The 27,358-nt window shown below is 64.9% G+C and overlaps 2 protein-coding genes and 1 long non-coding RNA gene across 5 annotated transcripts in view; 2 read left to right on the forward strand and 1 right to left on the reverse strand.

The window, feature by feature from the left end:
* The first annotated feature begins 3,034 nt into the window (after positions 1 to 3,034).
* Positions 3,035 to 17,450, forward strand: AP5Z1 (adaptor related protein complex 5 subunit zeta 1). Of its 2 annotated transcripts, XR_006294152.1 has the most exons (19): positions 3,035 to 3,165; positions 5,992 to 6,129; positions 6,399 to 6,585; positions 7,292 to 7,436; positions 7,631 to 7,743; positions 8,149 to 8,317; positions 8,659 to 8,799; positions 9,217 to 9,254; positions 9,332 to 9,494; positions 9,960 to 10,138; positions 10,771 to 10,913; positions 11,192 to 11,332; positions 11,941 to 12,052; positions 12,332 to 12,429; positions 12,895 to 13,027; positions 13,106 to 13,320; positions 13,530 to 13,562; positions 16,616 to 16,783; positions 17,346 to 17,450. XR_006294152.1 is itself a non-coding variant. In XM_043559585.1 (17 exons), the coding sequence occupies exons 1-17, from the start codon at positions 3,125 to 3,127 to the stop codon at positions 13,786 to 13,788; spliced, it is 2,415 nt and encodes an 804-aa protein (XP_043415520.1). In that variant the 5' UTR covers positions 3,035 to 3,124; the 3' UTR covers positions 13,789 to 14,064. The 2 variants fall into 2 exon arrangements, 1 of the variants encoding a protein (XP_043415520.1); XM_043559585.1 differs by lacking the exons at positions 16,616 to 16,783; positions 17,346 to 17,450 and having other exon boundaries at positions 13,530 to 14,064.
* Positions 17,204 to 27,358, reverse strand: part of RADIL (Rap associating with DIL domain) — a 60,678-nt gene continuing 50,523 nt past the window's right edge. Inside the window, exons 6-14 of the mRNA XM_043559583.1 lie at positions 26,646 to 26,758; positions 25,295 to 25,532; positions 24,602 to 24,774; positions 21,011 to 21,161; positions 19,878 to 20,068; positions 19,375 to 19,702; positions 18,247 to 18,386; positions 17,772 to 17,911; positions 17,204 to 17,500 (exon numbers count right to left, since the gene is read on the reverse strand). Of these exons, the coding sequence (XP_043415518.1) occupies positions 17,395 to 17,500; positions 17,772 to 17,911; positions 18,247 to 18,386; positions 19,375 to 19,702; positions 19,878 to 20,068; positions 21,011 to 21,161; positions 24,602 to 24,774; positions 25,295 to 25,532; positions 26,646 to 26,758 (1,580 nt within the window). The 3' untranslated portion in view covers positions 17,204 to 17,394. The remainder of the gene's footprint in view (positions 17,501 to 17,771; positions 17,912 to 18,246; positions 18,387 to 19,374; positions 19,703 to 19,877; positions 20,069 to 21,010; positions 21,162 to 24,601; positions 24,775 to 25,294; positions 25,533 to 26,645; positions 26,759 to 27,358) is intronic.
* LOC122471238 lies at positions 21,724 to 24,874 on the forward strand. 2 transcript variants are annotated; one of them, XR_006294154.1, is made up of 2 exons: positions 21,724 to 22,001; positions 22,576 to 24,874. It is a non-coding gene; the product is annotated as an uncharacterized LOC122471238 (long non-coding RNA). The 2 variants fall into 2 exon arrangements; XR_006294155.1 differs by having other exon boundaries at positions 22,264 to 23,647.

Genomic DNA, 27,358 nt, shown 5'->3' on the forward strand with positions numbered 1-27,358 from the left:
AACCGGGTCATTCTTCGCCGACGGTAGAATGGCGAGCGGCGACCCGCCCTGCAGTCACACGCCGAACACAACACGGCTCGAGACCGCCACACGGACGCCTCTCGGGGCGTCGGGCTGAGCCACGGCGAAGGCTAAACGCCGTCGGCTGGCACGTGTAGGAAGCGTGAGCAGGCAGCACTAAGGCGCAGTGACAAAAGCGAGGCACCGCGAGCCAGTGGGGCAGTGGCCGTGCGGCCTCACATTGGTGTGCGGGGTCCGCTCGTGAGAGCCGCCTGCCACACCTCCGGAAATTTTGTGAGCCCGTTGCTAAAGCCATCGGTAAGAATTTTAATTCTCTCAATTACATTGGAAACAAAGGTAGTGAGTACTCGACTCGTCACTCGCTGCTCCCTGTCCCTGTGTTCCTGGGCCACCCCCACCCATGGCGTCTGTACAGCGGGCGGACCGTCAAACCGTAACTGGCTCCCCCGGCTGCCCAGTGACGTCGCGTTGGCAGCTTGGAATTCTGCCATTTGGGGAGTATTTACACCACGGAAATTATCAAACGCTACGAGTCAGCCCCTGTGCCCCCCAACGAGCTAGCTGAACGTTTACTTTCGTACCACTGAATGATAGAAATGAGAGAGCTCGTTGAGTTCACTCAGAATTGGTGTTCCTCATATGTTTTACCTCGATAAACACTTTTTTAAGCTATGAAATTAGTACTTGAACTCCTTTCTAGGTCTCCAATTTTGTAGGTCTAAATGCCGTTAACCTTTGAATTTTAAATTTTTTTCACGTTTATTCATGTTTTGAGAGACAGAGAAAGTGCGAGCAGGGGAGGGGCAGAGAGAGAGGGAGACAGAATCGGAAGCGGGCTCCAGGCTCTGAGCTGTCAGCACAGAGCCCAACGTGGGGACTCGAACCATGGACCACGAGATCACGACCTGAGCCGAAGTCCGACATTTAACTGCCCGAGCCACCCAGGCTCCCCAATGCCATTAACCTTTGGGCCTGATGTCTATGCGGTGGCCCAATGAGCCAGTAAACTCGCACCAAAACCACGGGTCATTAGTGAGCTATCCGCCGGTATTTTCACACCCAACTTCCTGTGTGTTCGTGATTCCAGGGCTGGGGCTCTGCAGACCCGGCCCCACGGCGCCAGCCTCTCCCTTCAACACGGAACACGGGTGCTCCCGCAAGGCGGGAGGGTGCTTCCTGCTCCTGGCCGCTTCCTGCAGCAAATGCTCCAGCAACGGCAGGGCAGTGGATTGCAGTTAGATTTTGCAGCCCGGCCCGGGGCCAGCCGCCCGCAGGTGCCTCCTCCCCTCCAGGCTCTGGGACCCGCCCCCCCCGCCCCACCTGCTGCCCATTCCCCACTCCCGGCAGCAGCTGCGACTCCCCGTGCCCACGGGATCGAACAGAACAGCCAGGTGCTTCTCGCCTGACTGGCCCCGACCTGTGCCAGCTGGGCCGAGTCCGTGCCTGCCCCGCGCGCAGGCTCAGCGGCTCTCAGGACTTGACCTCCACGGCCCCGCCTTCTCCCAGACGCTACTTCTCTGGCCCTTCCTCTGCAGGCAGCGCACAGTGTGGCTGCCCCGGGGACCCCCCCCCCCCCCCCGCTGGTTCCGAGCGCCTCTCCACTGACAGGTGTGTGACCTTGGGCACCTTCCCCAGTTTCAGTCCACCCATCCTTCAAATGGTGGTAATGAAACCACTCGAGCTGTCCCCCGGTTCGAGGAGATCATTGACCTGCGGTGCTGGGCATGGAGCAGGCCTCCCGTAAAGACCGCCCAGGACAGACTCCTTTCGCCAGCTCCCTTCCTCTACCTCTGCGGCCCCATCTCCAGGTCCCCGGCACCGGCCACCCTCAGCACCTCCTGGGTGCCGGCGCGGCATCTCAGACCGCCACGTCCGGGATTCTGGCAGGTGAGTGCCTGGCTGGTCCTCCCTCCGCCCCCTCTCCGGCATCAGGTGTGTCCTTCCTGCTCATCCCTCAGAGGCCCCCCTGCCCCACCACGCTGCCCAGACACCCGACTTCCCACAGCGCCCTGCTTTCACTCAGCTTTTTCTTCCCTCCATAGCACTTACCACTGCTAGGCAGCTGTGCATTTGCATAGTCGATCATTGACCACCTGCTGACTGTAAGCTGGGGGGGGGGGGGTAAGGCCTACTTGCCATCCTGGTGGCCTTTGCCTCACTGGGGCGACCTCCCTGTCTCCTGGGCCACCCCATCCACTCTCTATCCTGCTGCCCGACATCAGTCCCCCCTCGGGTGCAGCAAGCCCCAGGAAGTAGGCCTGCCCCTCCCCACCCCTAGGCCCGAGGGCCTCTGGGATCACGTTGGGCTCCAGTCCCTCTGGAAACCCTTTCCGCCAGCACCCTGCCTGCCCAGCCCAGCATTCCCCACCCACCATGGTCACCGCCCGGGGGCATCGCCCTGCGCCTCCACACAGTCTGCAGGTGGGAATACTGTGGCCACACCTCCCCCAGAACTAGAACTACTCCTCTCTAGGCCTGCTGCCCGCAGCCCGGGGTTGTGGTGGGCATCGAGCAAGACTTTCTAAAGCACCACGAGAGCCTAGATCGGTGCCACACAGAGGGGAGCCTCAGAAGAAAACACTGCTGAGGCGTTCGGCTGTTCCCTGCAAACTGCCACACGCCGCAGTTTGTTTCACGTTTCAGGTCCTAGTGAGCAGCGGACCCGCAGAAGGCGGTGTCGTCTGTGGTCAGGTAACCACCTACAAGTGGGACAATGGCGCTGCGGCCGGAGGCAGGCCGCCCCCTAAGGGCACCGGGCACCCGGAATCCATCGGGGAGGACCTGGGGCCTTGAGGTGCTGAAGTCACGGGGTGCTGGGGGTTGCGGGGTCGCGGGGGAGGGGCGAGGTTCCGAGGTCTCGGGGCCCCAGGTCTCAAGGTTCCGGGGTCCGCAGCCCACTGAGGCAACCACGAACCCACCTGGGCCCGTGGCGCGAGCGCTGACGGCCCCGCCCCCTCGGACTTGCTCCACCAAAGTCCATTGGTCGGCGGCCTGTCCGCCCCGCCCACGTGACGCGACACGTGACGCGACCCGGAAGTGGCGGGCCGCGGGCCGGGCTGCGGGCGGGACTCCCGGAGTCGCCGGTGTTGGCGGCGGCGGCGACATGTTCACGGCGGGGGCCGAGAGTCTGCTCCACCAGGCCAGGTGCCCCGACCTTTCCCTGGGGGCTCTTGGCGGGGGCGGGGGGGGGGAGGTTGTCTCAGGCGACCCGTGCGTGGCGACTCCAAGCAGCCCTCCTGGACCCGCTCTAGCGACCAGGGGGACGGGGAGGCCACGCCGTCCAAGTCTGGGGTTGGGGGCCCGGAATGGGGCCCCGCGGACTGGCGAAGGCTTGTGGGTGAGAGCCACCCCCGCCCCACGCCCAGCAGGAAGTGGGACAGCCAGAAGCTCCCACATGCTTTGGGGTCAGGAGCACAGAGCCACCCAGAGGCTGGAGAGCCTGGTGGGACTGAGCCACAGCAGCGAGCACAGCGCCAGGCTCAGGAGTTTGATACCATCCGAGGGGTGGGGGAGCCAAGGGAGGATTTTGCGATTTAGAAAGACGCCTTCCTGCGGAGGGATTAGATAAGTGGAGAAATTACCCACCTGCTTCTGGCCCCCAGCTGGCCCTGGATCGCCACTAACTCATCGGTAGCCCTTTGCCCACCAACTAACCGGTCATGAGACAAAGCAGAAAGGGGGCCAGGGCTAAAACGCCACCGTCATCAGATGGTGTAAGACTTGAAGCTACTTGTATCCAAAAAAACGCCCGTGGTCAACTTTTTAAAAAAAAAACCCAAACTCGATCTGGCGCTGGACCGATTGGTGGGAAGGATTAGGATCGCTGAAGCCGCTGTAATTTAGTGAAGTGAGATCTTGAATGTATATTAAGTTCTAAAGGCTGTGAACGGGGCAAAAATATGTGGCCAAAATGACCCTGCTGGGAAAGTGCCTCATCGATTTGTGGCCCCGTCTGTGTCTCCATCACTGTTGGGCAGATACTCCGATATTCAAGTTCCAATGTTACGGTTCTTGCTCACTTGAATTTAGGGGTTGTAAGAAGTGAAAATAGGTATCTTTAAATACTAGCCTCTCCCTCAAGATGCAACATGGCCACGCCCACGTTCTTGCCAGACGACACTAAGAGCAGACACGCACTCAGAACTTCAGTGGGTTTACTTCTCCCAACTCCCCTCTGCTCCTGGTCATAAATTTCGTGGAATGAAAGGCAGGATGACTAGCCCTCACCATGTAAATATTTCTCTCGCGCTGACTTGGACGGGTGAGTGTGGGTGGTCTGAAGGTAGAGTGCGGTTTGATATCCAAAAGTGAAATACACGTGTGATGCAATTCCTCTGTCTGAGCGTTTGAGGAAAGCTAGTCCCTATCAGGTGTCACTGGTTTTCACTCTGTTTGGCTCTAATGAAGCCTGTGATTTGGGGGAGCACTTTAAGTTGCCGATGTCCGGGAGTTAGGATTTGGAGTGAGTTTTTGTTTCTGAATTCTTCAGAGCTGGAAAGCAAGGGTGGAAAAAGCGGCCAGGAGCATCGCTTGTGAGCTGAAGACTGAGTGAAGGACAGGGGCTCTGAGAACGGGTGTGCAGAGTGCAGCAAGTCAGGGGGCGGTTCCAGAAGCTCCAGCCAACTGGAGGCTCTCCATGAGGAGATAACCAGCAAGGGATAAAGTCAGGGGTATTTCAGGCAGAAGGTCCAATGCCGGAGCGGGGGCAAGAGCAGGGGAAACAGAACTGTGGGATTCTTAGACCAACTAAGGAAGGCCAGGGACCCTCTACTCATTGTTAGGGTCGGTAGGAGCTTGGCTCTGATGGCCCTGGGGAGCCACTGAGGGGTTGGAGCAGACTGGGTTTTAGAAAGCATCCTGCAACATGGGGAACATGCTGGAAAGGATTCATTTGGGAGGAGGAGCCTCCCATGTTATTTTGAGACGGTCTGGTAGCTTCGGTCCCATTAACCCGGTTAGAAACGACCTGGCCCGGCCTCTTGTCTTTCTGTGCCCTCCCCCCACAGCGCCGGTTACGTGGTAAGACCTGAAGTGGTGGCAGATTCATTGAGATTTATCCGCCAGCCTCCAAGTAAGAACAGGAAAGATGAGATGCAGCCCCAGGACCCCAGGACCCCAGGACCCCAGCTCCCGATGTCTGCTTAACCTTCTCATCAGCCCGAGTCTGGAGATGCCCCATCTGTAGTGGTTCAAATTTCCAGACTCTCCCAAGTTCGAGCATCTCATGGGTCCAGCGGGGATTCGGTGGCCTTTAGTCATGGCTCGGGGAAAGATGGGGGCCTTCTCCGAGACCCTCCCCCACCCAGCCACCCCAGAGGTCCCTAGGACCGCGTCTCCTTGGCATGTTATCTTCTCTTAGCTTCTGGACTGAAACAGAACTTAAAACCGGCTTTCCGTTTTGAGACTTTGTTCAATGTCTTACCAGTTGTCAACGCTCAACAGATATTATTTTTAACCAGGCAGATTAAACCCTGGAATAAGAAGCTGTATGTAGTAGTCATACCTTACATGTCACTACACTTGTCCTTTACTACATGAGATTCTGCTCTTGTCCCAGAAGGTCAAGGCTCGTTGAGCGGATCTTTTGAAAAGCAACTTACTTCAAACTAAAACTCCCTTAATACGGACTCCTAAAACCAATTGGTTTTAGTTCTTCCGCTCCTGGGACAACCAAATCCGAATGCGTGTGGTCTCTATCGGGGCTTGCTGTCGGGAGTGGTGGTCTCCCCACGGCCCTGCCCGCCAGGGGAGGGGGGAGGAGACCCGGTGATGGCTGGGCCCCAGGGAGGGAGGGAGGAACCAGGCCGGGTCCCCACGAGAGGCAGAGGTGCCACGGTTTGGTAGAATCGCTCTCCTACCCACACCCGGCCTACCCTGCTCGATGGGCGTTTCCTTTCCTCGATGGGCGAGAGCTGCTCTGTCCATGGCTCAGGGCAGCACACCAGGTGGCTGACCTCGCTCTCTGCTCAGGGACATCCGGGACGAGGAGCTGAAGAAGTTCTGTTCCCGGGTCGTTAACCTGCTGCAGAAGGACGAGCTGGGGCCCGACGCCGTGGACGCCCTGCAGAGGCTCTTCCTCATCGTGTCAGCCACAAAATACAAGAGGAAGTGAGTGTGATGGTCTCTGGGGTGCGGCGGGCCCCGGGCCAGGCACCCGACACGAGAGGCCGCAGGCGGATACCCGCCAGCGCGGGGCAGCTTGGCGCAAACGTAGGCGTTTGGCGCTTGAGTCTTAACGTCCACTTGAGCCAGTGCTGAAGGCCCTCGGATCCAGAACGTTCTCTCTGCCTGCCGGACGGTCCGGGGCGGTGGCCCCAGGGGGGCTCCTGTTGGGACATGGCCCCTGCTCACACGGCCTTGCCCCCCTCCCACCCCAGGCTGGAGGACACCTGCGTGCACCTGCTGCAGGCCACCCTGTGCTCGCCCAAGTGCCCCGAGCAGCTCCAGCTCCTGTGCGCTTCCATCCTGAGAGAGATGTCGCCCCGCGACGACCTGAGCCTGTCCTGTGACCACATTCAGAGCGCCCGGCAGTTGAGTCTGGTGGCCTCTGTGCTCTTGGCCCAGGTAACGTGGCCGTCCCTGCTTCAGTGGGCCTCCCTGCCCTAGGTCACCCTGGGGTGCCGGCGCACGGCCCCTGTGCGGGCACCAACCTGCGGCACAGGCGAGCTCGGCTTGGCCTCCCCCTCCATTCGGCCACGTTTCCGGCTGTCGCCCGTGTACTAGTCCTCCGACACCTGTGTGCTTGTAGAAGCGACAGAAACACCTACCTCTCCTCATCCCCCTGCCTCCCCCCACTCCTCCTGCCTCCCCACCCACCTACCGCCTCCTCCTGCCTCCCCCTCCTGCCTCCCCACCCACCCACCTACCGCCTCCCCCTGCCTTTCCCCATCGCCTCCCCCTGCCTCCCCCTCCTGCCTCCCCACCCCCCTGCTCCCCCTGCCTCCTACCCCACCTCCTGCTTCCCCCCACCGCTGCCTCCCCACCCCGCCACCTACCGCTTTCTCTTGCCTCCCCGCCCCCACTCCTATCTACCCCCATCTCCTCCTGTCTCCTCTCGTCTCTGGGGAAGCAGCAGGGCTCTGTGAAGGCCATTCCAGGCCCCAGTCCTAGACACGGGTAAAAGGTGACGTCACCGAAAGAACGATGCTAGTAGAGCAGCAGCCTTCAGAACCGGACGGTCCTTTTCCAGAAGTTTTCAGACCAAAATGACTTGTCGCTCTCACGCCGACATAAGTCACTGCTTTCCTGTCCACCTGTGTTCTGTTTGAAGGGTGACCTGAAGGGGGAGGTCAGGAGCGTGGGCCAGCGTGTCTTCAGGATCCTCGAGAGCCGGCAGCCCGAGGGGCCCAGTCCCAGGCACCTGCTCCCAGTCGTGTCCAAGATCACCCACCTCGCCCCGCACACCCTCCATGAAGGTATTCGTCCTCCCGGAGAGGCCCGTGCGGGCGGCGCAGAGGGAGGTGGTCCGGGGCGGCCTGGGGCACAGCACCCTGTCGGGAGCAGCTGCTTGTTTTCTAGAAAGACCTACGAGTGCCCTTGCAGCCCGCATCTGGGGATTTACGTATTTCCCACCTGTTATCCCCGCTCCCCCGCCTCCCCTGACCCATAGACCAGACCAACCAGCTCAGCAAGCGGCTGGTGGACTGGCTCCGCTACGCCAGCGTCCAGCAAGGGGTGGCGCACACTTCCGGAGGCTTCTTCTCCACACCCAGAGCCCGGCAGGTGAGCCTGGGGACTCCCACCGTTCCTGTCCCTGGGCGGCCCCTGGCCACGTTGGCCGGCCTCACCCACAGGGTCCCTTCAGCTCCTCCCGTCTTTCCACCCGCCTTGGTTCCAGAATGATCCCTCTGTGTCTCCACTTGGGTGAGGGAGTTTTGGGTTTCGTAGGGTCACGGCCCCCCAGCCCGAGACGTCATGTGCCAAACGCGCTGGCGAGCATCGCTTACCTGCCAGGGCCGCGTCCACTCGGGCGCTAGCGTTTATGCATCTCCGGGGGCCGCCCCTGCTTCTCGAGCGTGGACGGCCACACCCGGTGTGAAGGCGGGGCTCCCTCCCGCTCCCGCGTGGTCTCCGCCCTCCCCAGCCCGGGTCCCCACAGCGCTGCCCATCCTTCCTTGCCTCCCGCAGCCTGGCCCTGTCACCGAGGTGGATGGGGCGGTGGCCACGGATTTCTTCACGGTGCTGTCCACGGGCCAGCACTTCACAGAGGACCAGTGGCTGAACGTGCAGGCCTTCTCCATGCTGCGGGCCTGGCTGCTGCACAGCGACCCCGAGGGCCCCAGCGCCCCGGACGCAGGTGGGACGTGGTGGGGGAGCCACGGGAAGGGGGGCCTGGGGGAGGCTCCAGGCGGCGCCGGCAGCCCCGGCCGAGCCTCAGCGGCACCGAGAGGCCCTGCCCGGTCTGGGGCGGGATCCAGAGTGATCACGGAGGGCGGGCGTCATCAGGGTGTCCGGAGAGCTCCCCCGAGCCCCTTCTCCTCTGCGGTCTGACCGGCGGTGTAGGCCGGCTGGACTTGTGGGCGGGGACACCTCCGCTCCACGGGAGCGTCTGCTCAGGGCGAGACCGGCTCCGGTGACTTTCACGCCCCCGGACGGGCTGGCCTGGGCGCCCTTCGAGTGCCTCGTTGTCTTTTCCAGACGACAGGTCGGAGCTGGAGGGCTCCACGCTGTCCGTGCTGTCGGCCGGCTCCACCGCCGGCCGCCTGCTGCCCCCGCGGGAGCGGCTGCGGGAGAAAGCCTTCGAGTACTGTCAGCGCCTGGCGGAGCAGAGCACCCGCCGTGAGTCCTGGGGCCGCGTCCCAGGCTGCTCGTGGGGCACGTGGGGCAGCCTCTTTTTCCCGGGGGGCTTTGTGTTCCAGACGTAGACCCCGGGGAGCCGGGCAGTGGACAGAAGCTGTCCCCGGCCCTCCCGGGCGTCTGTCCCAATGTCTCGTCTGTCCCAATGTCTCGTCTGCCCCAATGTCTCGTCTGTCCCAATGTCTCGTCTGCCCCAATGTCTCGTCTGCCCCAATGTCTCGTCTGCCCCAATGTCTCGTCTGCCCCAATGTCTCGTCTGCCCCAATGTCTCGTCTGCCCCGGGGGCCGCTCTCTGCTCCCGGATGGCTCCCTGCCCTCTCCTCGAGCTTCCAGAACAGTGCACCCCTCGTTCACTGTTGTGACGCTGACAGAGACCAGGGGGCCGTCTTCCTTCTGCAGGAGCCCTGAGGAAGGGGGACTCGGACCTGCAGAAAGCTGTAAGTGCGGGGCGGGCGGGGCATGCGGGGCTCCCCGGCTCCACCCGAGCCCACCCCGTGTCCCCGCGTCCCCGCAGTGCCTGGTGGAGGCCGTGCTGGTGCTAGACGTGCTCTGCAGGCAGGACCCCTCCTTCCTGTACCGCACCCTGTCCTGCCTGAAGGCCCTGCACGCGCGCCTCTGCGGGGACCCGGCCCGGGTGCGGACGCTGCTGCCCATCGCGCAGTTCTTCCTGAACCACGGTGAGCCTCCGCCTTGAGCCTGGGCTCCCGGGGGCTGCCCGGAGAACCTTCCGGTTCCCGGCCTGGGACAGCCTGTCTCTTCTCGCTCTCTGAGGGACTGTGTCGTTTTTCGGCGGGTCGATGTAGCGAATGAAAAGGTAGCGACTTTACGCTGACCTCCGAACTCCTGGCCGTGAGGGTTCACCGGAGTTTCGTGGAAGGGGCCGTGGAACCCAGTACCTTCCAAAGAATGTTCCCCATCACGTCCCTCAGAAGGATCGGTCTGTAACCAGAAACTCTCGGGAAGAGCTGAACGTAGTTCAGCCGGTTTTTCTCATGCGGGGTGGACACCCCAGAGCCCCTGGTGTCCTGGAGACACGTGTGGCCTCGGAGGCTTGGCCCGTGACCCCGAGGGACCCCAGCCAGCAGCAGAGATGGGGACGCACCTGCCGGGGCCCCGGCCCTGACCTTGCTGGTGCCTTTCAGGGGAGGCGGCCGCGGTGGACTCGGAAGCCATCCTCCGGCACCTGCTCACCAGGATCCCCTCCGAGTTCTTCCACAGCCCCATGCTGGCCTTCGAGCTCACGTGCTTCTGCAGAGACAACCTTCCCCTGTTTGGCAGGAACCTGGACATTCTCAAACGGAGCTTCCCCAACCTCTTCAAGGCATGTGTTGTTGTCCTCGCCAGAGCCGGGGGTTGGGGGCCGGGGGCGGGGTACAGGGCGGAGGGTGAACCGTGGGGCGGCCTGGGGGTCCGTGCGTCACACGGAAACAGCACCTACACCGGGGGCGGAGAGAGAGCCCTGTGCTGACCCCCTTCAGAGGAACAGGGGGCCTGACGGCGGTTTATTCTCACGGGTTTGTCCAGATGGTCACATCCAGTCAGCCCTTCATCCGGGAGCCTTGCCTGCTGTGCCCAGCCCTTTGGTGCTGTTGACTTCCAATGTCTTTTGTGACCAGTTGTGGTCACTGCGTGGCCTTTGCAAATTCGGCTAGAGACACCGTCCTTTCATTAGAGGGGGAAAAAAAAAGAACACGGCAGGTGGAAAGAGATGACGTTGATTGTCGGGAGAAAGCGAACGCAAAATCAGAGCAGGGACAGAGGGCAAACAGGCCGGAGTGTCTCAGGCTCCAGGGTCACAGGAGAGACCCTCACCGCTGCCGATGGGCAACCCGGGACCCAGGCGCCCTCCCTCTGCGGCGGCCCGTGGGCTCCCAGACGACGGCTCTGCTGCTGGGCTGTGCACCCCACACGGGCCCTCCCGTTCCCATCGAGCCACCTCGCTTGTCCCTGCAGCTCCTGGCCTGGAACAGCCCGCCGCTCACGGCCGAGTTTGTGGCTCTGCTGCCGTCGCTGGTGGACGCGGACACAGCCGTGGAGGTGCTTCATGCGCTGCTGGACCTGCCCTGTCTGACTGCGGCCTTGGACCTTCAGCTCAGGTGAGCCCCGGGGGCGTGCCTCGGCCCCTCCCCGCCCCCGCTGCTCTGCCCCGATGACAGCGCCTCCCTCTGGCTCTTTGCCTCTCGTCGGCGCCATCCCCGGGCCCTGGAGCCCCCAGCCCGTTTCTCGCAGGTGGAGCCTCACCCTGCAGACACCGTGCCCCCGGCCTGCTCCCGTGACCCTGAGGCCCGCTGGCTCGGGTGCGGTGATATCCCGGAGACGTCTGTTCTGTCTTTCCACGAGCTAAGCCCGGCCTCAGGCACCTGCTTGTTCACAGGTTGTCACCAGCCACATCCGAGAGGCCGCTGTGGGACCCCTCCCTCAAGATCCCCAGCTGCCTGGAGGCCTCCCGGGACCCCCAGTTCCAGGGTCTTCTCCAGTACCTGTTGCGTGCCACGGCCAGCGGGACCACGGAGAGGTGGGGGGACTCTGGGGTGCGGCACCGAGGCCTTGGGACCTGCTGTGTGTGGCCAGAGCCTGCTCCAGGGATGGTGGGACCCTGATTCTGCCCCTGGGCCTTGTGCCTCCTGACGCGAAGAGGCAGGCACGGCTGACCCCCCCTGCCCCGCCACCCTGCAGTGGCCACATCATGGGTGCTCCCTGGACGTGGGCCTCGTGCTCAGCTCCCTGCCGGCTCCCTGGGTCAGTCTTCGTGACCCTGCGAGGTACGTGCCGTGGAGATTCCATTGCACAGATGGAGAAACTGAGGCATAGCATGCCCCAGGAGGAGGAGCCTGGGGACCAGAACAGGGCGTCCTGACTGCAGATCCCTTGCAGCTTGGCCCCACTCCAGCCCTCCCTGTGTTCCATCCTGGTGACGGGGGCAGAGCTGCGGTAGAAGACGCTCGTGGTGACACGTGCCCTGCTCCGAGGAGGCCGGTGTCACAGAACGTGGCCCGGGCCGTGGCGCTCTGACCGCCGTCTCTTCCCTCAGGCCCCGGCCCACCGTTCATGTGTTGAGGGCGTGTGTGGGGGCTCTGGGGAGCGTGTGGGCGGAGGCTCAATGGGCCGCGCTGTGTCCTCCAGGTTGGGGCCACTCCACCGGCTGCTGCAGCCCCTGGCCAGCTGCGCCCGTGTGGTCCAGTGCGCCCAGGCCGTGCCCACCTTGCTTGAGGCCTTTTTCTCAGCGGTGACCCAGGTGAGCCTCACACACCCGCGGCCCCGGGGCAGCCCGGAGGGAGGACGGGCTGCACACGCGCGCAGGGATGGCATCCTCGCAATGGACTTCTGCAGAGCCTGCCTCAGCCAGAGTCACGGGGAAGGGTGGGAGCCGCGGTGGGGCCCGTCCTCCTCCCCAGAACGGGGGCCCTGGGACCTGCCCGGGACTGGCGCACACGGCTGGGACCGGAGCAGAGCGTGGCGTGAGGTGATGTCACCGGGACCGGGACTGAGTCGGTCTCTCCCTCCTGACCCCCAGTTTGCCGACGGGGCCCTGACCAAACAGCTGGCGCTGCTGCTCCTGGAGAGAAGCGACTCCCTCTTTCAGGTGCCGCAGTACGAGGCCCACGTGCACAGGTGGGCCCGCACCCCGCACCCCACGGCTTCAGTGTCCCCTCTCAGGTCCCAGCTCCGGGTCCCCGCTCCCCCCGTGGCTGACCTCCTTCCAGCTGCCACCTAGCGTCACCCCCAGGCCCAGCTACCGGGCCAGCGCTCCGTCCCTGTGTCTGTCCCTGTGTCCGTCCCTCCCCCCAGGTCTGTGATCTCCGTGCTGGCCCAGGTCCCTCTCCATGGAGCCCTCTGGGCTGCCCGTTCTCCATTCGGAGAGCCCGATGCACACGGGCCTGTGCCCAGGCCGCTCGCCGGCCCCGGCCCCCTCCCCGGGGGTGGAGGGGCCGCGGGTTCCTTTAGGGGCCGGAACTATCTGCACCCCGACCTGGTGCTCAGAGCCTTCCGTTTTGTCCCCTGGCTGTGGTTCTGGTTGAGGGGCCGCGGCCCGGGGCCTGGGGGCGGCCACGGCCCACCTGGGTCCTCCCCGGGCAGGGTGCTGAGCTCACGGTTCCTGGCCCTGTGCGCGCTGCACCCGTCCCTGGTGGTGGAGCTGGCGAAGGAGCTGCTGGAGTTCGTGGGGAGCGTGAGCGGGATCCAGGGCCGAGGGGCCATGCTCGCCTCCGTGGTAAGGCCGGCCTCCCTGCCAGCACCCCTGCTCCCGAGGCGGGCGGCCCGCAGGGGGCTGAGGTCTGTCCCTACCCAGGTGTGGGCCATCGGCGAGTACCTGTCCGTGTCGTGGGACCGGCGGTGCACCGTGGAGCAGATCAACAGGTTCTTCGAGGCCCTGGAGGCCGTGCTGTTCGAGGTCACCCAGTCCCGCCCGTCGGCCGCCCTCCCCAGGTGTCCCCCGCAGGTCGTCACCGTGCTCATGACCACGCTGACCAAGCTGGCCTCCCGGAGCCAAGACCTGATTCCCAGGTACGGTCGCGGCCGGACAGGGAAACCCGCAGGCTTCCCGTGGGTAAGGGAATGGGCCCCGGATGCCTGCCCGGTCCCCGATGTCCGCTCTGCGGGGGGAAGGCTGCTGGCGTGGCCGCCTCGCTTCTCCAGCTCGAGCCCCACGAGCTGGGGGCCCCGTTCCACGTGCGGGGCACGTCTGCAGCCGACCCGGGTCCCTTCATCCTCAGGGTCTCTCTGTTCCTGTCGAAGATGAGGACCCCAGCCCCGAGCTCCACGAGCTGCGAGGAGGACGCGGGAGCCGTGCGCACGCGGGCCGCTGAGCTGCTGACCCTGCTGAAGATGCCCAGCGTGGCCCAGTTCGTGCTCACGCCCAGCACGGAGGTGTCCGAGCCCCGCTACCACCGCGACGCCAACACAGCCCTGCCCCTGGCCCTGCGCACCGTCAGCCGCCTGGTGGAGAAGGAGACGGGCCTCCTGCCGGGGTGAAAGGACGGTGACGAAGAGCCCGGTGTGAGGGCCGGGCCTCGGCCTCCGTGATCAGAGGGGACGTGAGGAGGCCCGGGTGGGTCTGGGTCCCTCAGTGCTTGCCAGGACCGTCACGTCCTCAGCCGGTGGCTCTTTGTGTGTCTCTCCGACCCTGGTGGGCCGTGTGGTAACACAGGTATGATTTGGGGCTGGATGGCATCTGCTTGGTCTGTTTCGGGCTGTTCCTGGTTTCGGGCAAGAAAAGGTACAGCAAAAATAAACCTCTTTCCGCAAGTATCTGTGTGCACAAGGCAGGGGCTGTGCGCTTTCCTCCACCCAGGGGGGCAGGGCCAGAAGTGGGGGTGCACTGCTGGTCTGCGAGACCTGGCCCTGGGGACCCTCGTGCAGCTACACCAGACACCGGAGGCCGTTCCTGCCTGCTCCGTCCCCACGGCGTCCCGGAGGTCCCAGAAAGAACCGCCCGAATACCGGCAGGGAGGAAGCAGGGTGACCCAGAAGTGCAGCTGCCCCCGGAAGGGCCTCGGCTCCGCGTCCTTTCTCGTCCGCCTCCTGCTAGATGGGCCCTGGGGCCCCTGCCAGGTGGGCTGCAGGTGCTGCGACTTCAGGCCTACAGCCTCCTGCCGTTAAGAGGGGGCTCCGGCCGTGGTTCCCGGGGACCCTGACGCCCGCCTGCTGCTCGGAGCCTTAGAGCAAGTGGGGGAGACACGCTGGGTGTGGTGGGGCGAGAAACTGCCCCCAGCCTCGGCGCCTCCTGCCCCCACGCCACTGAGGTCAGCTTCCCACCTCTCACACCAGCTCCCTAGGCTGCTCCCCAGCTCCACCCGGTGCGAGGGAGCCCCCGGGCCACCAGGTGGTGCTGCTGCTGCGCGAGTCTCCGGGCCAGCCCCGCCCCCGACTCCGGCCACGCCCCCAGGCCCGGACCCGGCTCCGGCTCCGCCTTCACCACGCCCCCAGGCCCGGACCCTGCCGGTTGGTGGCTCCGGCACCTGTAGAAACGGCAGCCGCGGAGGTGGGTGAACGCCGGGGGGGGGTCCCGGACCCGGGACTGGCCGGGCAAGGGGTGCCCGCTTCTGCTCCGACAGTCGGCCTCAGGATGACTTCCGGCAGGCGACGGGTGATGCGCCCTCGGAGCAGAGCGCCGGGTATCGGGGCGGGGCGCGCCAAGGGACACCCTGGTCCTCCCGGGATGGGGCAGACCCGGCTTTGCTGCTCCCCGCACCTCTCACCGACCCCGCCGTGAGCCGCGAGCTCCAGGCCTGGGTCCGCGGACCTCTCCCTGTCCCGCGCCGACCCCACGTGGGCCTCGAGCTCCAGGCCGGAAGGCCAGGGTTGAGAATATATGTTTTAGAGAAAAGTATTATTTTTGCAAGGTGCCTGCGGTGCCATCGTCAGCGCGCAGCTCGTCCGCACACAGTGGGGGTCCCAAATCTGCGTACTAACTAGTTGGTGAGTGCAGACTTGGAGGAGATGGGTTCCCTGCTGCACACAGAGCTCGGGCAACCCAGACATTGCTTTCGCGTGTTCTCGGCCGGGTGAACTGTTGCGGTGCCTAAGCGTCTGGACACAAACTACCCGAGTACCGATCCCGGCTGGCCCTGGAGGGGCACGCTGACTCGGTGGCCTCGATTTCTCGTTCCCCTGGGTTTGGGGTCCATACCCACACCCTTGCTGTGGCCTGATTGGGAGTGGGGGGTGGGTCGCGGGTGGCCCGCTGATTGTGGGCTTGGGTCCCACCCGCTTTGGCGGACAGACTGTGGGCAGGAGTGATGGGGGTTGAAATGTGCTTGGGAGCTGGGCTCGGCCTCTTGGCTTTTGCTTTGCAAGGAGAACGTTCCTGGCTGATCTGTCGGTCTAAGGGCGGGAGAAGCGTGGGGCAGACCTGGACCCCACCTGGAGTGGGGAAGTACCTCCGGCTGAGCTGAGAGTCGGTGCCGTTGTTTGGAGACACGGAGCTCTGTCATTTGTTCCCCCAGAGCGTTATTGGGGTAACGGCTAGAGACAGAGAAAATCCGTCTTCCTGCACACGTTTCCTCGTCTGGAAAACGTGTTGATCGTCCCACAGCGGTGTGGCTGGGAGCAGTCCGTGAGCTATTGTGTGTAACGGGCCCGGGAGCTCAGCCTGCCGTGAGCTCTGCTTTCGTCGCCTCTCCCCGGGCACCGGCCCCTGGGGGCCTTGAGGTATGTGGACCCACGGCCACGTGGCTCCACGCTCCGTCACCTCCTCTGCGCAGAGCAGTGAGGAACCGAGACCTGTAATCCGGCCGGCCGTAGGCTGCGGCTGGCCTCTCTGAACTGGTGCCCTTGTTGCAATTCGGGGCTCTCAAAATTGATCTCTTGGGTTCAATCATACGTTTCAAATGTTTTTTGTCTAGAGAGAGAGCACGCAAGCGGGGTAGAAAGGCAGAATTTTAGGCAGGCTCCATGTGTAGCACAGAGTCCAATGCGGGGCCCGATCCCCTGACCCTGGGATCACCACCTGAGCCGAAACCGAGTTGGACACAGAAACGATGGAGCCACCCGGGTGCCCCTAAGATGAAACTCGTGCAAGTACGTCTTACCCGGCGTCTGGGGCACTCAGTAGAGGGTGGTGCTTCCAACCAGGGGGAATCTAGGAGCCTCACGTTGAAAGGGCCCAGGGCAGACGCAAGCGCGCCCGTCTTCTGCGCCCACCAGAGGGCAGCAGGGAGCCGCGCCAGACCTAGGCCACCACTCGGGTGGCCGTGCACCCTTCAGAAGACCCCTGTCCACGTGAGGGGCGGGTCTGCCACTGACCCGCCGGAAACCCCTTCTCCCCCAGGTGTCTGTTCCTGTCAAAGATGAGGACCCGGGCCCAGAGCCCAGCCTTGACTTGTGAGGACGACACGGGAGCCATGGGTACACTGGCCGCAGGACCCTGCTAAAGACGCCCGGCGTGGACATGTCGGAGCCACGCTATTACCGCGACGTGAACCCGGTCTCGCCCCCGCACGCGCTCGGCCGCCTGGTAGCCAAGGAGGTGAGTTTCCTGTCGGGAAGGGACGGTGACCAAGTGGACACCAGCCCCACAGCAGATTAAGAGCTTGGTACTAGGGTCGAGCCTCAGCTTCCACAATCCAAGGAGAAACTGGGAGGGGTCGTGAGTTGCGGGGAGGAGATCCGGGTACTCAGGGTGGGTAAAGGCCCTCACTATAACCTTCTCAGGGAGGTTCTAGACCATTTCCTGGACGGGTGTCGAGCCTGTGATTACCAGGAGGGCCCCACACTGGCGTGCCCACTGCCCCCTCCCCTCTGCTCGTTTCTGGGCAGGGTGGGGGGCAGACTCCCTTAAAACCGCGATCCCGTGTCCTCCCAGGGTCTCTCCCAGGCTGGCGGGGAGGGGGGAGGCCCTGGGGACCCCAGCATGGCACCCCCCCTGGCTGCACGCAGCACCAGCCTCTCAGAGTACGAAAGATAGTTTATTGAATCTATACTTTTCCGTTAAAATTTTCAAACATAAAAGCTCTGTAACAAACGTCACAACTTCGTATCGTCTGTCATATAAATAAAATATACACTAAGATGTACATTATCCACGGCAGGGGACGCGACCACACGGCACGGCCGCCACAGCTGTCCCTCCAGCCCGCCCTAGGGAGGTGGGGTGCGGAAGCGGATCTTCTTGGCCGTCTCCACGTCAGATTTGGCAACCAGAAAGCGCATCTTCTTTCCTCCGTGTCGGATCAGGTCCACAGCCCTGAAAGCCGGCCAGGGGAGACGCGTGGTGTGGCCGACCCACCACGGGTCCAGCCGCGGGGTGCGTGGGGCTCCCGGGGTGCCTGGGTTGGGGACCCCTCCCCCCCCGCGGCCCCGAGGGGCCCCGCTGGGGCTGCCATGTTGTCAGAGGTCGAAGAGTGGGCTGGGCGCCGAGCCCGCGCGCTCTCTCGTCTAAGATGGGGGCCGGGGCTAAGGGGCCCGGGCTCCCCTAACGGCTGGGCGGTCCGGTCCGGGCCCGAGGGCGGGCGTACCTCAGGTAGCCGACGCCCATCAGGCTGCTGCCGTTCACCTCGAGGATGCGGTCCCCCAGGGCCAGCCGGCCGTCCGCTGCCGCGGGGCTGCCCGGGAGCAGCGTCTGGATGTAGAGCCCGGGGGCGCCCAGCGGCGTGTGCTGTGGGCCAAGTAGCAGCTCAGGGCTGGGCGGGCCCCGGTGGGGGGGGGGGGGAGGGTCGTTCTCCTGGGCTCCGGCGTTTCCGCACGGGCAACACCGGACAGCACCCACCCCCCACCCAGACCCGGTACCCTGAGGACAGAGGGGACACGGCCGGCCTGGGAAGCGGCTGCCGCACGGGCCCTTCTCTCAAGCGCCACCGAGCTGCCCCACCGAGCCCGGTCCCGAGCCCGCGGCCGTTCCTGCCCTGCCCACCCGTGGTCTCCCAGTGACCGCGCGAGCCGTGGGCCTGCGTGGGGCGGTCCTGAGCAGGAGGAGCCCAGGGGGCCGCTCACCATCCCGTCGATCAGGCCCATCCCCAGGCCCGAGGGACCCCGCTCCAGCTCTACCGCGAACACGTAGCAGAAGTCCTCGGCGCTGGAGCTGCGGCTGGAGAGGGCTGGCGGGGGCTCGTCCGCCGGAGCCACGCCGTCTCCTGGGCAGGTGAGAAGAGACGCCACGGGTGGAAGGGGAGGGCGGCTCGTGCCACCGTCGCCACGGTACTGTCCTGCCCTGTCCCCACCCAGCGGGCTCCGCCGTTCCTCCACAGGGAAATGCTCCCGCGGCTCCGACAAGATGCCCATCTGGGCACAAGGGGAGCAAGTCCCCTCCAACCACCGGGGGGTGATGGATCCCGGCCCCGCCTGTGGGCCACACCCCCACATGCCTGGAAGGGGTGTGCGTCCTCCCCCCTCGTGATGGCCCGGGACGGCAGCCCCTCCCGGAGCCTGGCTGTTTCCAGAGGCTGAGCGGTGGACTCTGCTCCAGGTCCCCCCAGGGCTCCCTTCCCCTCCCTCTACCCGTTAAGCGGTGACTCCGCCTCCTTCCCCCCCCCCCCCCGTCTGACCCCGCCCCTGCCGGAGCTGGGACTTGTCAGCTCTGCGGCCCCCCACCCAGGGTCCTGTGCCTTCTCTCCCCCCAGGTCAGATCAGGCCTTCAGGCAGAGCGTGTGGCTGCAGTCCCCTCACCAGCAAGCAGGTGCCCTGCCTCAGGCCCGGATCTGCCCAGGTGACCCCTGGCCTTGGGGCACACCCAGAGTCTGCAGGAGCACTGCCGGGGGTGGCACTGCGGGGGGCTGCTCTGCCTTGCACTTCATGGCCCTCCCCCCAGCCTCCTACCTGGTGCACACCACCTGAGCCGTCCCTTCCTCCACCCTGGGGGGAGGGACTTCGTCCCACAGGCGGCTGTGCGTGCACCCTGTGCCCTTCGACGGAGGCCTGAACCACCCTGCGCCCGTCTCACGTGGCCCCTGGAGCCTGCCCAGCACGGGCTACGGGCGTTCATGGGCAGGTACCAGAAGCCCAGGCCCAACGTGCCCCTAGGGCCGCATGGTTACAGTGACCCAAAGGGGCCCCGCCCAGGTGCCGGGGAGGGGGGAAGGGGGGGGGACTGGGGGCTGTTGGGAGCCTGGGGACAGGTCTTACCTTCCCCAGCTGCACCTCGGGGGCCACTCTGCCCGCTCGGCCTCCCTTCCGGGAGCGCTTTCCCACAGGTGCCGCCGGGCTCTGGCCAGTCGGGGACAGCGGGCTCGAGGCCGAGCGGGGTGCCGGGAGGCGTGAGCAGGCACGAGGAGTCCACGTGCAGGACGCCAGCCTGGGGGCCCCCGCGGCTCTGCCTTCCTGGAGGGCCCTGTGCGCGGGGAGCCCCGGCAGGAGGAGGAGGAGGGCGCACCTGGCCGGCTTCACGAGCTCCCCTGGAACCCAGCGGGCAGCTGTGGCCCCCCGGGGGCCCTTCGGGGGTGTGCTGCGGGCCCTGGGGGTGGGGGGACAGGGACGAAGGCCTCAGGTGCCCAGCGGCCCGCCACAGTGGGAGACCCCAGGGGCCACCCCCGCCTCTGGGGACCCCCAGGCGCCACAGAGGCAGCAGCCAGGCCCTGTGCTGGCTGCCCTCACCAGCCCCGTGGTCAAAGCCAGAGCAGCCCGGGTACCTCAAGGCACCCCGGCTGGGAAGGCCCGGCGCCAGGGCTGGGTTTGCTCCGCAGGCTCCACAGGAAGTGGCGCAGGTACAGAAGCTGCTGGTAGATGCCGGCGTCCGGGCAGTCCGCTTCCAGATTCACCTGGAAGCCCTCGCTCGGCAAAACGATGGGCGGGGGGTTCTCATAGGACTCCAGGACGTCCTCTGCCGACGGTGGGGAGGACGGTGTGACCGCGCTGGCCAAGAAGAAACGCCCGGCCCCTCCCCGGGCCCATCAGCCACCCCCCCCTCCTGACACTGCAGGTACCAGGGACACAGGAGCGTGGGACTCTGGCGAAGGCACCCCGCCCAAACCACACTCTGGGCCTTTCTGCGTCCCAGTGAGCACCCAGGAAGAGGCCCGAGCTGCCTCACCCCCACTGCCCCGCCCCCAACTCCCCCTGCCTCTGTACCCCCGACCCTGTCCTTGTGGTGCTCCCAAGGCCCGTGGTGACTGCATCCCGCACAGTCCCCAGGACCCTGAGTCCCAGAACAGGGCATGCTCAGACGGCGGGAAGGCCAACACCTGCACCAGCTCTGAGCAGAGAGCCCACCCGGGGACAGGCCCCGGTAGTGAGGAGGGGCGCGAGGGGCCAGCGGGGCCCAGAGTCCTGCTCCAAGCGGTCCCTCCCACCGGCCATGCCCTGGGCGACGGGGCACGGGAGAACCGAGCCCGAGGCCCCGTTTCTAGCCGTATCTTCTATCTTCTGTTAATTGTCGTTACGTGCATCATGCTAACGACGAGACGCGCATCTGTTCGTGAGAAACGTTACACGCACGTACACGTACGCTGCGTGTGAACAGACATGGGTGCGGGGCCCGCCCACCATCTTGGCACTCAATGCCGAGACCCTGTTCTCCTCCTGGTGGGCTGTGTGCACCAAGCGAGGCCCTGCCATCAGTCCCCATGTTGGGTGGGACCTTGGACCTGACCCCAAAGTCGGAACCGGGCTGTGGGCTCCCTGACCTCCATCTGTGATAGCCTCCAGGGCACCAGCGTGGAGGAGACAGGCTCTGTAAGCTCTTCTGGAAGTCCCCCCAGGAGGCTCTCCCCTGCTCCCACCCCGACCCCCACGGCCCCTTGTTCCCGCCTCTGATCAGGCTCACCTGACTTGAAGGCCTCGGGGCTGTCCCGGGCATCGGGCTCCCAGGCACTCATGGGGCCCATGGCGGAGGCCAGCTGGTATTGTGTCAGCAGCCGGTGCAGCTGGGCTGGGCTCAGGGCGGGGAACGCAGCCCTCAGGCTGGCCCAGCTCATCTGGGTGACAAGGAGTGTGTGGTCAGAGGCCCCACGCGCACCCCCCCACCCCCGCCAGGGAGGATCTTCTTCCTGGGTGCTCTGGGGGCCAGGGTACAGGGCCCGAGCTCCCCACCGGCACACCCCGGGCCGTGGCCCCCGAAGGGCCAGGGGTGGGTGGCCGGGGGAGCGCCAGGTGGGACGGCCGTTCTGGGGAGCGGCCAGCAGGCACCACCCCGAGGGCTGGGTCCCCTGAACGTGCCTCCCCCCACGGCACCGCGTGGGGCTGAGACGCCAGGAAAAGAGCCCGGGGATTTGGGGATTCCTGCCTCACAGCATGAAGAGATGCGACCCCTAGAGCTGAAGACGCGCGCGCGTGAAGGCAAAGCCTTCCAGGACGGGGAGGCCTCCTGGAGGGGGACGAGCAGCCCAAAAGGGGGAGGGGAGGAGAAGGGTGGACTCGTGCTCCACAAAAGAAAACGGGCACGGTCACCCGCGACCCTGCTCTCCATTGGCCAGGGATGCCCCTCCTCCCTTGTTTTCTGGAAACTTCTCTCCAATTCTGAGCTAATCCCCATTCCTGACGAAGGTTTCCCGAGGACCACTGCTGACCCCGCAGTCGGCGGGCCGGCCCACGCTGTGGCCCTCCACGGCGGGTATCCCCGGCTTCTGGCGTTGCTCTTGAAAGTCGGAAACCACGCTGGGGGCTAGTCTTCAGGACGCGTCCAGTCTTTCTTGTTGTGGGAATTTCACGGGCTCCTCTGGCCCACGGTCTCCACACGGCAGCCCTGGGCTTCTCTGTGCAAGTGCAGCCACGGAACTGCTCAGCCATCGGCCACGCTTGCCAGCACCTCGGGGCAGGTAGGTCTGGGGGTGGGCGCGGCCATCTCGGACTCCCTGGCTGCCAGGTCCCCGCTCTTTCCCCTCCCGTCTGGCCTCCTCTCCTCGGCTTCCCTCTAGCTTCACTTTACTGCCAAGGTCACGAGGCCTGGGCCGTGGGGGGCAAGTGCCTCCGGCAGAGGAACAACCGTTCCCTAAGGCTACTTTGGGGGGGGGGGGACGTAGGGCCGCGACTGGGAGCCCCATCCCCCCACACCGGCTCCGTTCCTTCTGGTTCTCCCAGGTCCTAGAATCCAGACTTCCTTCCCAGGGCTGTTCCTTGTCTGGGCCTGGTGTCAGGAGGGTGCCAGCCATCAGGCCCAGAAGCCACCAGCAGGGACCCAGCACGCTCCCCTGTCCTTCATACCATCTGTCTACTGTCTGGGAGATTTCCGGACCGTCTTCCAGTCTTGCCACTGGACCCTTTGTCTTTACTCTCAGGGTTCGAATTTCCAAAAATCCTTTTGGTTCTCTTATCTTTAGGAGAATATACATTTTTAAGTTTTTTCTCCCGGAAAAGTTTTGCACGCTCAGAGTGGTGTTCACATTTTTAAAGGGCTTAACACAACGAAGAAGAATTCTGGACGGCAACTATACGTGCCCCACAAAGGCTACATTATCTACCCCCTGGCCCTTTACAGAGAAGTCTGTCGCCCCAGGATCTGCGTCCTCCAACATCCGGCTCTCGTGCGGGAAGCGAGCGGGTGCTCAGTCTGCCAGGCTGGCTCGTGGTGGGACAGATGGCCACGTCCTCCAGCCTCTGCCTGGGTGTCACTGACGCCAGCGTTGTCCGGTCAGCCCCCTCTGACAAAGAGCACGGGGCCTCCCGCACGCAGCAGGTTCTCTGTCCTCCCTCAGAAGCCCTCCTTTTCAGGATGACCCTTCTGGTGTCAGGATGACACCCTGTCTTAAATGTTCCAGCAGGAAGCACAGGCCAGCACAGGGGGAGGGCCGGCCCGGCCGTGCGGGAAGGGGCCGCTGAGATCCGAAGCGCACACAGAAACCGCACAGACGTGAAGCACGACAGCCTGTGTGCCCAGCGCAGGGCAAGAGAGGGGAGTGTGTGGCCGCGCGAGGAGGCCCCTGCCGGGCAGGCCTGTCCCCCGCTGCAGCCCCGCTCGGCCCGCTCTTGCGTTCCAGACCCCGGGAATCACCACCTGTGCCCCTCGGGGCCTGACTGTGGCTCAGCCTCGTATTTAACGTTGGCCTGGGCCTGGGCATTCACGCTGCTGTGTGGAATTTCGCTGCAAGGAATTTTCTCGATTTTTTTCAAGATTTCAAGTATTTACTATACGCATGCCAAAGGCTCGAACTCACAACCCCAGGATCAAGAGCCGCACGCTCCACGGACCTTCAGTCCACGCCGGCCCTGTTCTCGAGGCTCCACGTCTTCCGTGGGCAGTCACCCCCCGGCCTCCGCTTTCCGGCCCCTGCGGTGTTTCTCCTCCCCCGGCCTGCTCGGTCCCTGTGGGCTTACGCTTTGCTTTTGCGGAGTGGTATTTGGGGAGGAGGCCAAAAGCATAGGTTCAGGTTGCAATCTGTATGCAGAGGTCCCGTTTTCTGCACTGTCTCTAGTGAATTCCTGCTGCGCTTTTAGAATTAAAAGAACAAAATCAAGTAACTCAAAAGACACTGGAACAAGCCGTGGCTCCCAGCACTTGGCAGGTTCGGTCTCTGCCGAACCATCACCGGCTGTGGGACCGGGGCTTAGCCAGCAGGAAGCAACTGTCACGGGAGGTTGAAATGAGACGACCCGCTCCGCGGGTCACACCTCGGAGGTGCTCGGCAAGGCAGCCGCGGCCACCATTACTAAGAGCGACAGTGACGACACCCAGATTTCTGTGCTGTGTCCTTGAGTGGAAGGGAAGCGCTCCGGTTTTACAGCAGACGGGAAGGTCCACCGTCCCCCCAGACTCGCGTCACCCCTCGGCACGCTCGGTGTCCTGCAGGCAGGGAAGGACACACTGGTTTCATTGAGCATCGGTGACGACCGTCTGGTAGCTCCCGAGGGAGGGCACTGTGCCGTACTCGCTTCCTGTCATTCTTCCCACAAATGACCGTGCGCGCATCCTCTGCGGTTCTGGGGGCTCAGACCCCGAGCCGGTGTCGGGCCCACACCCGGGACTCAGCAAGGCTGGTGTGGGTCGTGCGAATTCAGTTCCTTGTGACGACAGGACGGAAGTTCCCCTTTCTGCCCTGGCCCGCAGCTGAGGGCTGTTCCCAGCTCGCGGAGGCCACGACGCCCCGCGGTCCATGTTCAGAGCCAGCCGGGCGGTCGGGGCCCACCTCCTGTGCTCAATCTGACCCATTTGTCTGCCCTTGTGAGCACTGGCGTGGTTAGCCCGGGCCCGCCGGACAGGGTGATCTCCCCATCTCGGGGTCCGTGCAGATCCCCCGTGCCGTGTGGGGTCGGGGACTGGGGACACAGACCTCGGGGGGGCCTCATCCTGCCTGCAGGTGGGACCAGAAGCGGAACGCAAGCAACACTGCAGGGTCTCAGAGGCCCCGAAGCCACATCCATGGCCCACGCCTGGTCTGCGAGCTGGCGACCCCAGCAGTGACACCTCGTGCGCTCCTCCTACCTGGATGAGCTGGGCTCGGGGAGTGGCCAGCAGGTTGAGCGCGCAGGAAAGCTTCCGGAAGAAGTGTTCCCCGGCCTCCCCACAGCCGGTGCTCCTCATCCACTCCAGGAGCTGCTGCAAGCGGGCACAGGCCTGGACACCTCTGGGCCAGTGGAAGCAACTCAGAGAGGGGCCTGCAGGGGGCGGGAAGGGGACGCCGTGCTGGCCGCCGTCTCCCAGGGAGGGCCTGTCCTCTCCACCTGCGAGCCTCTGACAACGGGCCTCGGCGCCTGCTGTTGGTTTCCAAGGCAACTGGCCCGTTTCTGGGGCCCCTCTTTGGGTGAAGCGGGGGGGGGGGGGGGGGGGGGGGCAGAGAGGGGTTGTGACAGCCGCCGAGTCCCGAAAGCAGAGAGGAATGCACCCCTACGGCGAGGCCCCGTCAGGCCTAGAGCCCGCCTGTGGACCCCGACCAGCCCGGGAAAGCCACACGGGAGACACACGAGGGCCACAAGTTCACACCACTCTCATCTCCCCGAGTCCGGGCAGGGCCCCCAGCCGGAAGGAGCTGGCACCAGAAGCGAGGAGGGTCTGGGGCGCAGCAAGCAGGGTCAGGGACGTCACTTCTCTGAGCCCCTCCCTCCGCTCCCAGCCACGGGGCTGGGGGGTAGCAAGGACCAGGCAAGGCCTGTGCGGGCCCCCACCCCCCAGCCTCACCCTTGTCCAGGAGCTGGTTGAAGAGCAGCGTGCCGGAGAAGAAGAAGAGGTAGGCCAGCACCTGGGAGGCGATCTCGGGGTGCACCTGGAACTGTCGCAGGAGATCCAGGGTGGCCTGGTAGACGGACACCACCCGGCGCGTCTCCTCCGGCAGCGGGGACGCCGAGCACCAGCTCTCCCGGCACTCCGTCTGGAAAGGGGGGCACTCCAGCAGGGCCGGGAGGCAGACGTACAGCGACTGGGGGCAAGAGGGAAACACCAAGCACGTCTGGCCCCCGGGCACGCGGTTCCAGCTCTGGGCACCGGGGGCAGGTGACACTCACAGGTGCAGAGAGCCTGGCAAGACTGCTGGCACAGCCCATGGGTCCTGATCCGTCAGACAGAACGGGCCGGGGGGGTCTGCTGGCTGGCCCAGGACCACCGCCCCAGCCCCCGCACCAGGAGCACCCCCTCCCGGGGAGCTGAGCCAGGGGCAACAGCCTGGGGGCTACGGCCACGGTCCTGGTTGAAGGCCTGGGGGGCGGCACTGCGGGCGCCCACACTCATCGGCGGGCGGGGGTGGGCGGGGCAACATCAACAGCTGCTCCCCAGACACGAGCGAAGGCATCCCCTCCGGGGGGAGGGGGGGGGGGTCCTCGCAGCCACCACACCTCAAGGGGATCCTGGGATGACAGACCCGTTAAGGGGGGGATGCAGCCCTGCTCAGACCCCTGGGGCAGAGGTGAGTACGTTGGCGGGGGCTCGTTCCTGTTGGGCCAGGACACGAGCTCAGACCCTTCACACAGGGTCCCAAGCCGTCACCAATTGACCACGGAGCTGGCGGACTTGGGTGTCGGGTCTCCACGCAGAACAAACGGGGAACTGTCCCCAGAGTGCCCTGTCCAACCGGCCCCTCTCGCTTTCCGCGGACACGTCCCCCACAGAATCCAAGTCAAAGCTCGGTCTCGTCAAGTCCCCTTGGATCCCCCAGCTGGCGCCACCTGCCCCAGGGGCTGCTGCTCTCTCCACTCGCCCCTGCACCCTGCTCTATGTGCTGGGACGGGGTAAGTGACTCCTCCGGACCCAGAGGCTAACACCACCTCTGGTGGCCACAATGAGCACCAACATCCGCGTCCCCGAGCAGCTGCCCCTCCTGCTCCCCGACGTTGGTGCTTGCGCAGCCGCAGGCTCCCAGGATGAGGGGGATGCGGGCCAGGAGGGAGAAGACCCGGAACTGGGCTCAGGTGTGCCGAGGTGGCAGTCGGAGCTCGAAACCCTCGGGTGACGGTGGCAAAAGCACCTCCATCCTTCCCAGGTCCCCAGCCCTCCCCGCCCAGGGGAGGGTGAGGCGCACACCCTGGCCGTGCTGTACCTTCGAGACGTAGTACACGCACTGCTGGAAGGCGTACAGGATGACCTCCTCCAGCACCGCCATGGCCTCCTCGCTGGCCGTCAGCGTGCAGGAGAGCAGGGACTCCCTGGAGCCTGCGAGGAGACAGTGGGGCACGGTCACCGCGTGGTTACCTCCGGACTGTGCTCGCCCCGTCCCATCTCGGGTCTGGGGAGCCGCCTCTCGCGGCCGGCTGACCCCCGGCCCGACTGCCACTCCTCCCCAAGGAGCCCAGGGATGAGACGCCGGCCCAGGTGGCCGAGGGGTCCGGGCACCGTGACTCCGAGCCCATCGGTGCTGAAGCATCACGTCAAGGGATTCTGAAGCCCATTGACGGATAGATCCCAGACACGTTTCCTGGTAGAACCAGCGGCCCCAGCAATACGGATTCTGACCCCAGGGCCTGCGGTCACTTCCCACTCCAGACACAGATCAAGGGAACACCTGGCCAAAGCTCCTAAGGAGACCATCACTCCACGGAATTGTGATGTTTTTCCAAGAAGAAAGAAATCCAAATGGCCTACGAGCCCCATTCTCCCCCCCAGCATCCCGGAGAGACCACAGAGAAGACGCAGCCGAGGCCCGGCTGCTGGACAGCCCCACGGAGGGAGGCAGCCCGGCTCCATGCGGCCCCAGCGGGTGGGCCTCCCCAGACCGTAGCTGGAACTGAGCCCCGGGGGCCGAGAGGGGGCCCG

This window comes from Prionailurus bengalensis, chromosome E3 (assembly GCF_016509475.1).
Source record: "Prionailurus bengalensis isolate Pbe53 chromosome E3, Fcat_Pben_1.1_paternal_pri, whole genome shotgun sequence".
NCBI lineage: Eukaryota > Metazoa > Chordata > Mammalia > Carnivora > Felidae > Prionailurus > Prionailurus bengalensis.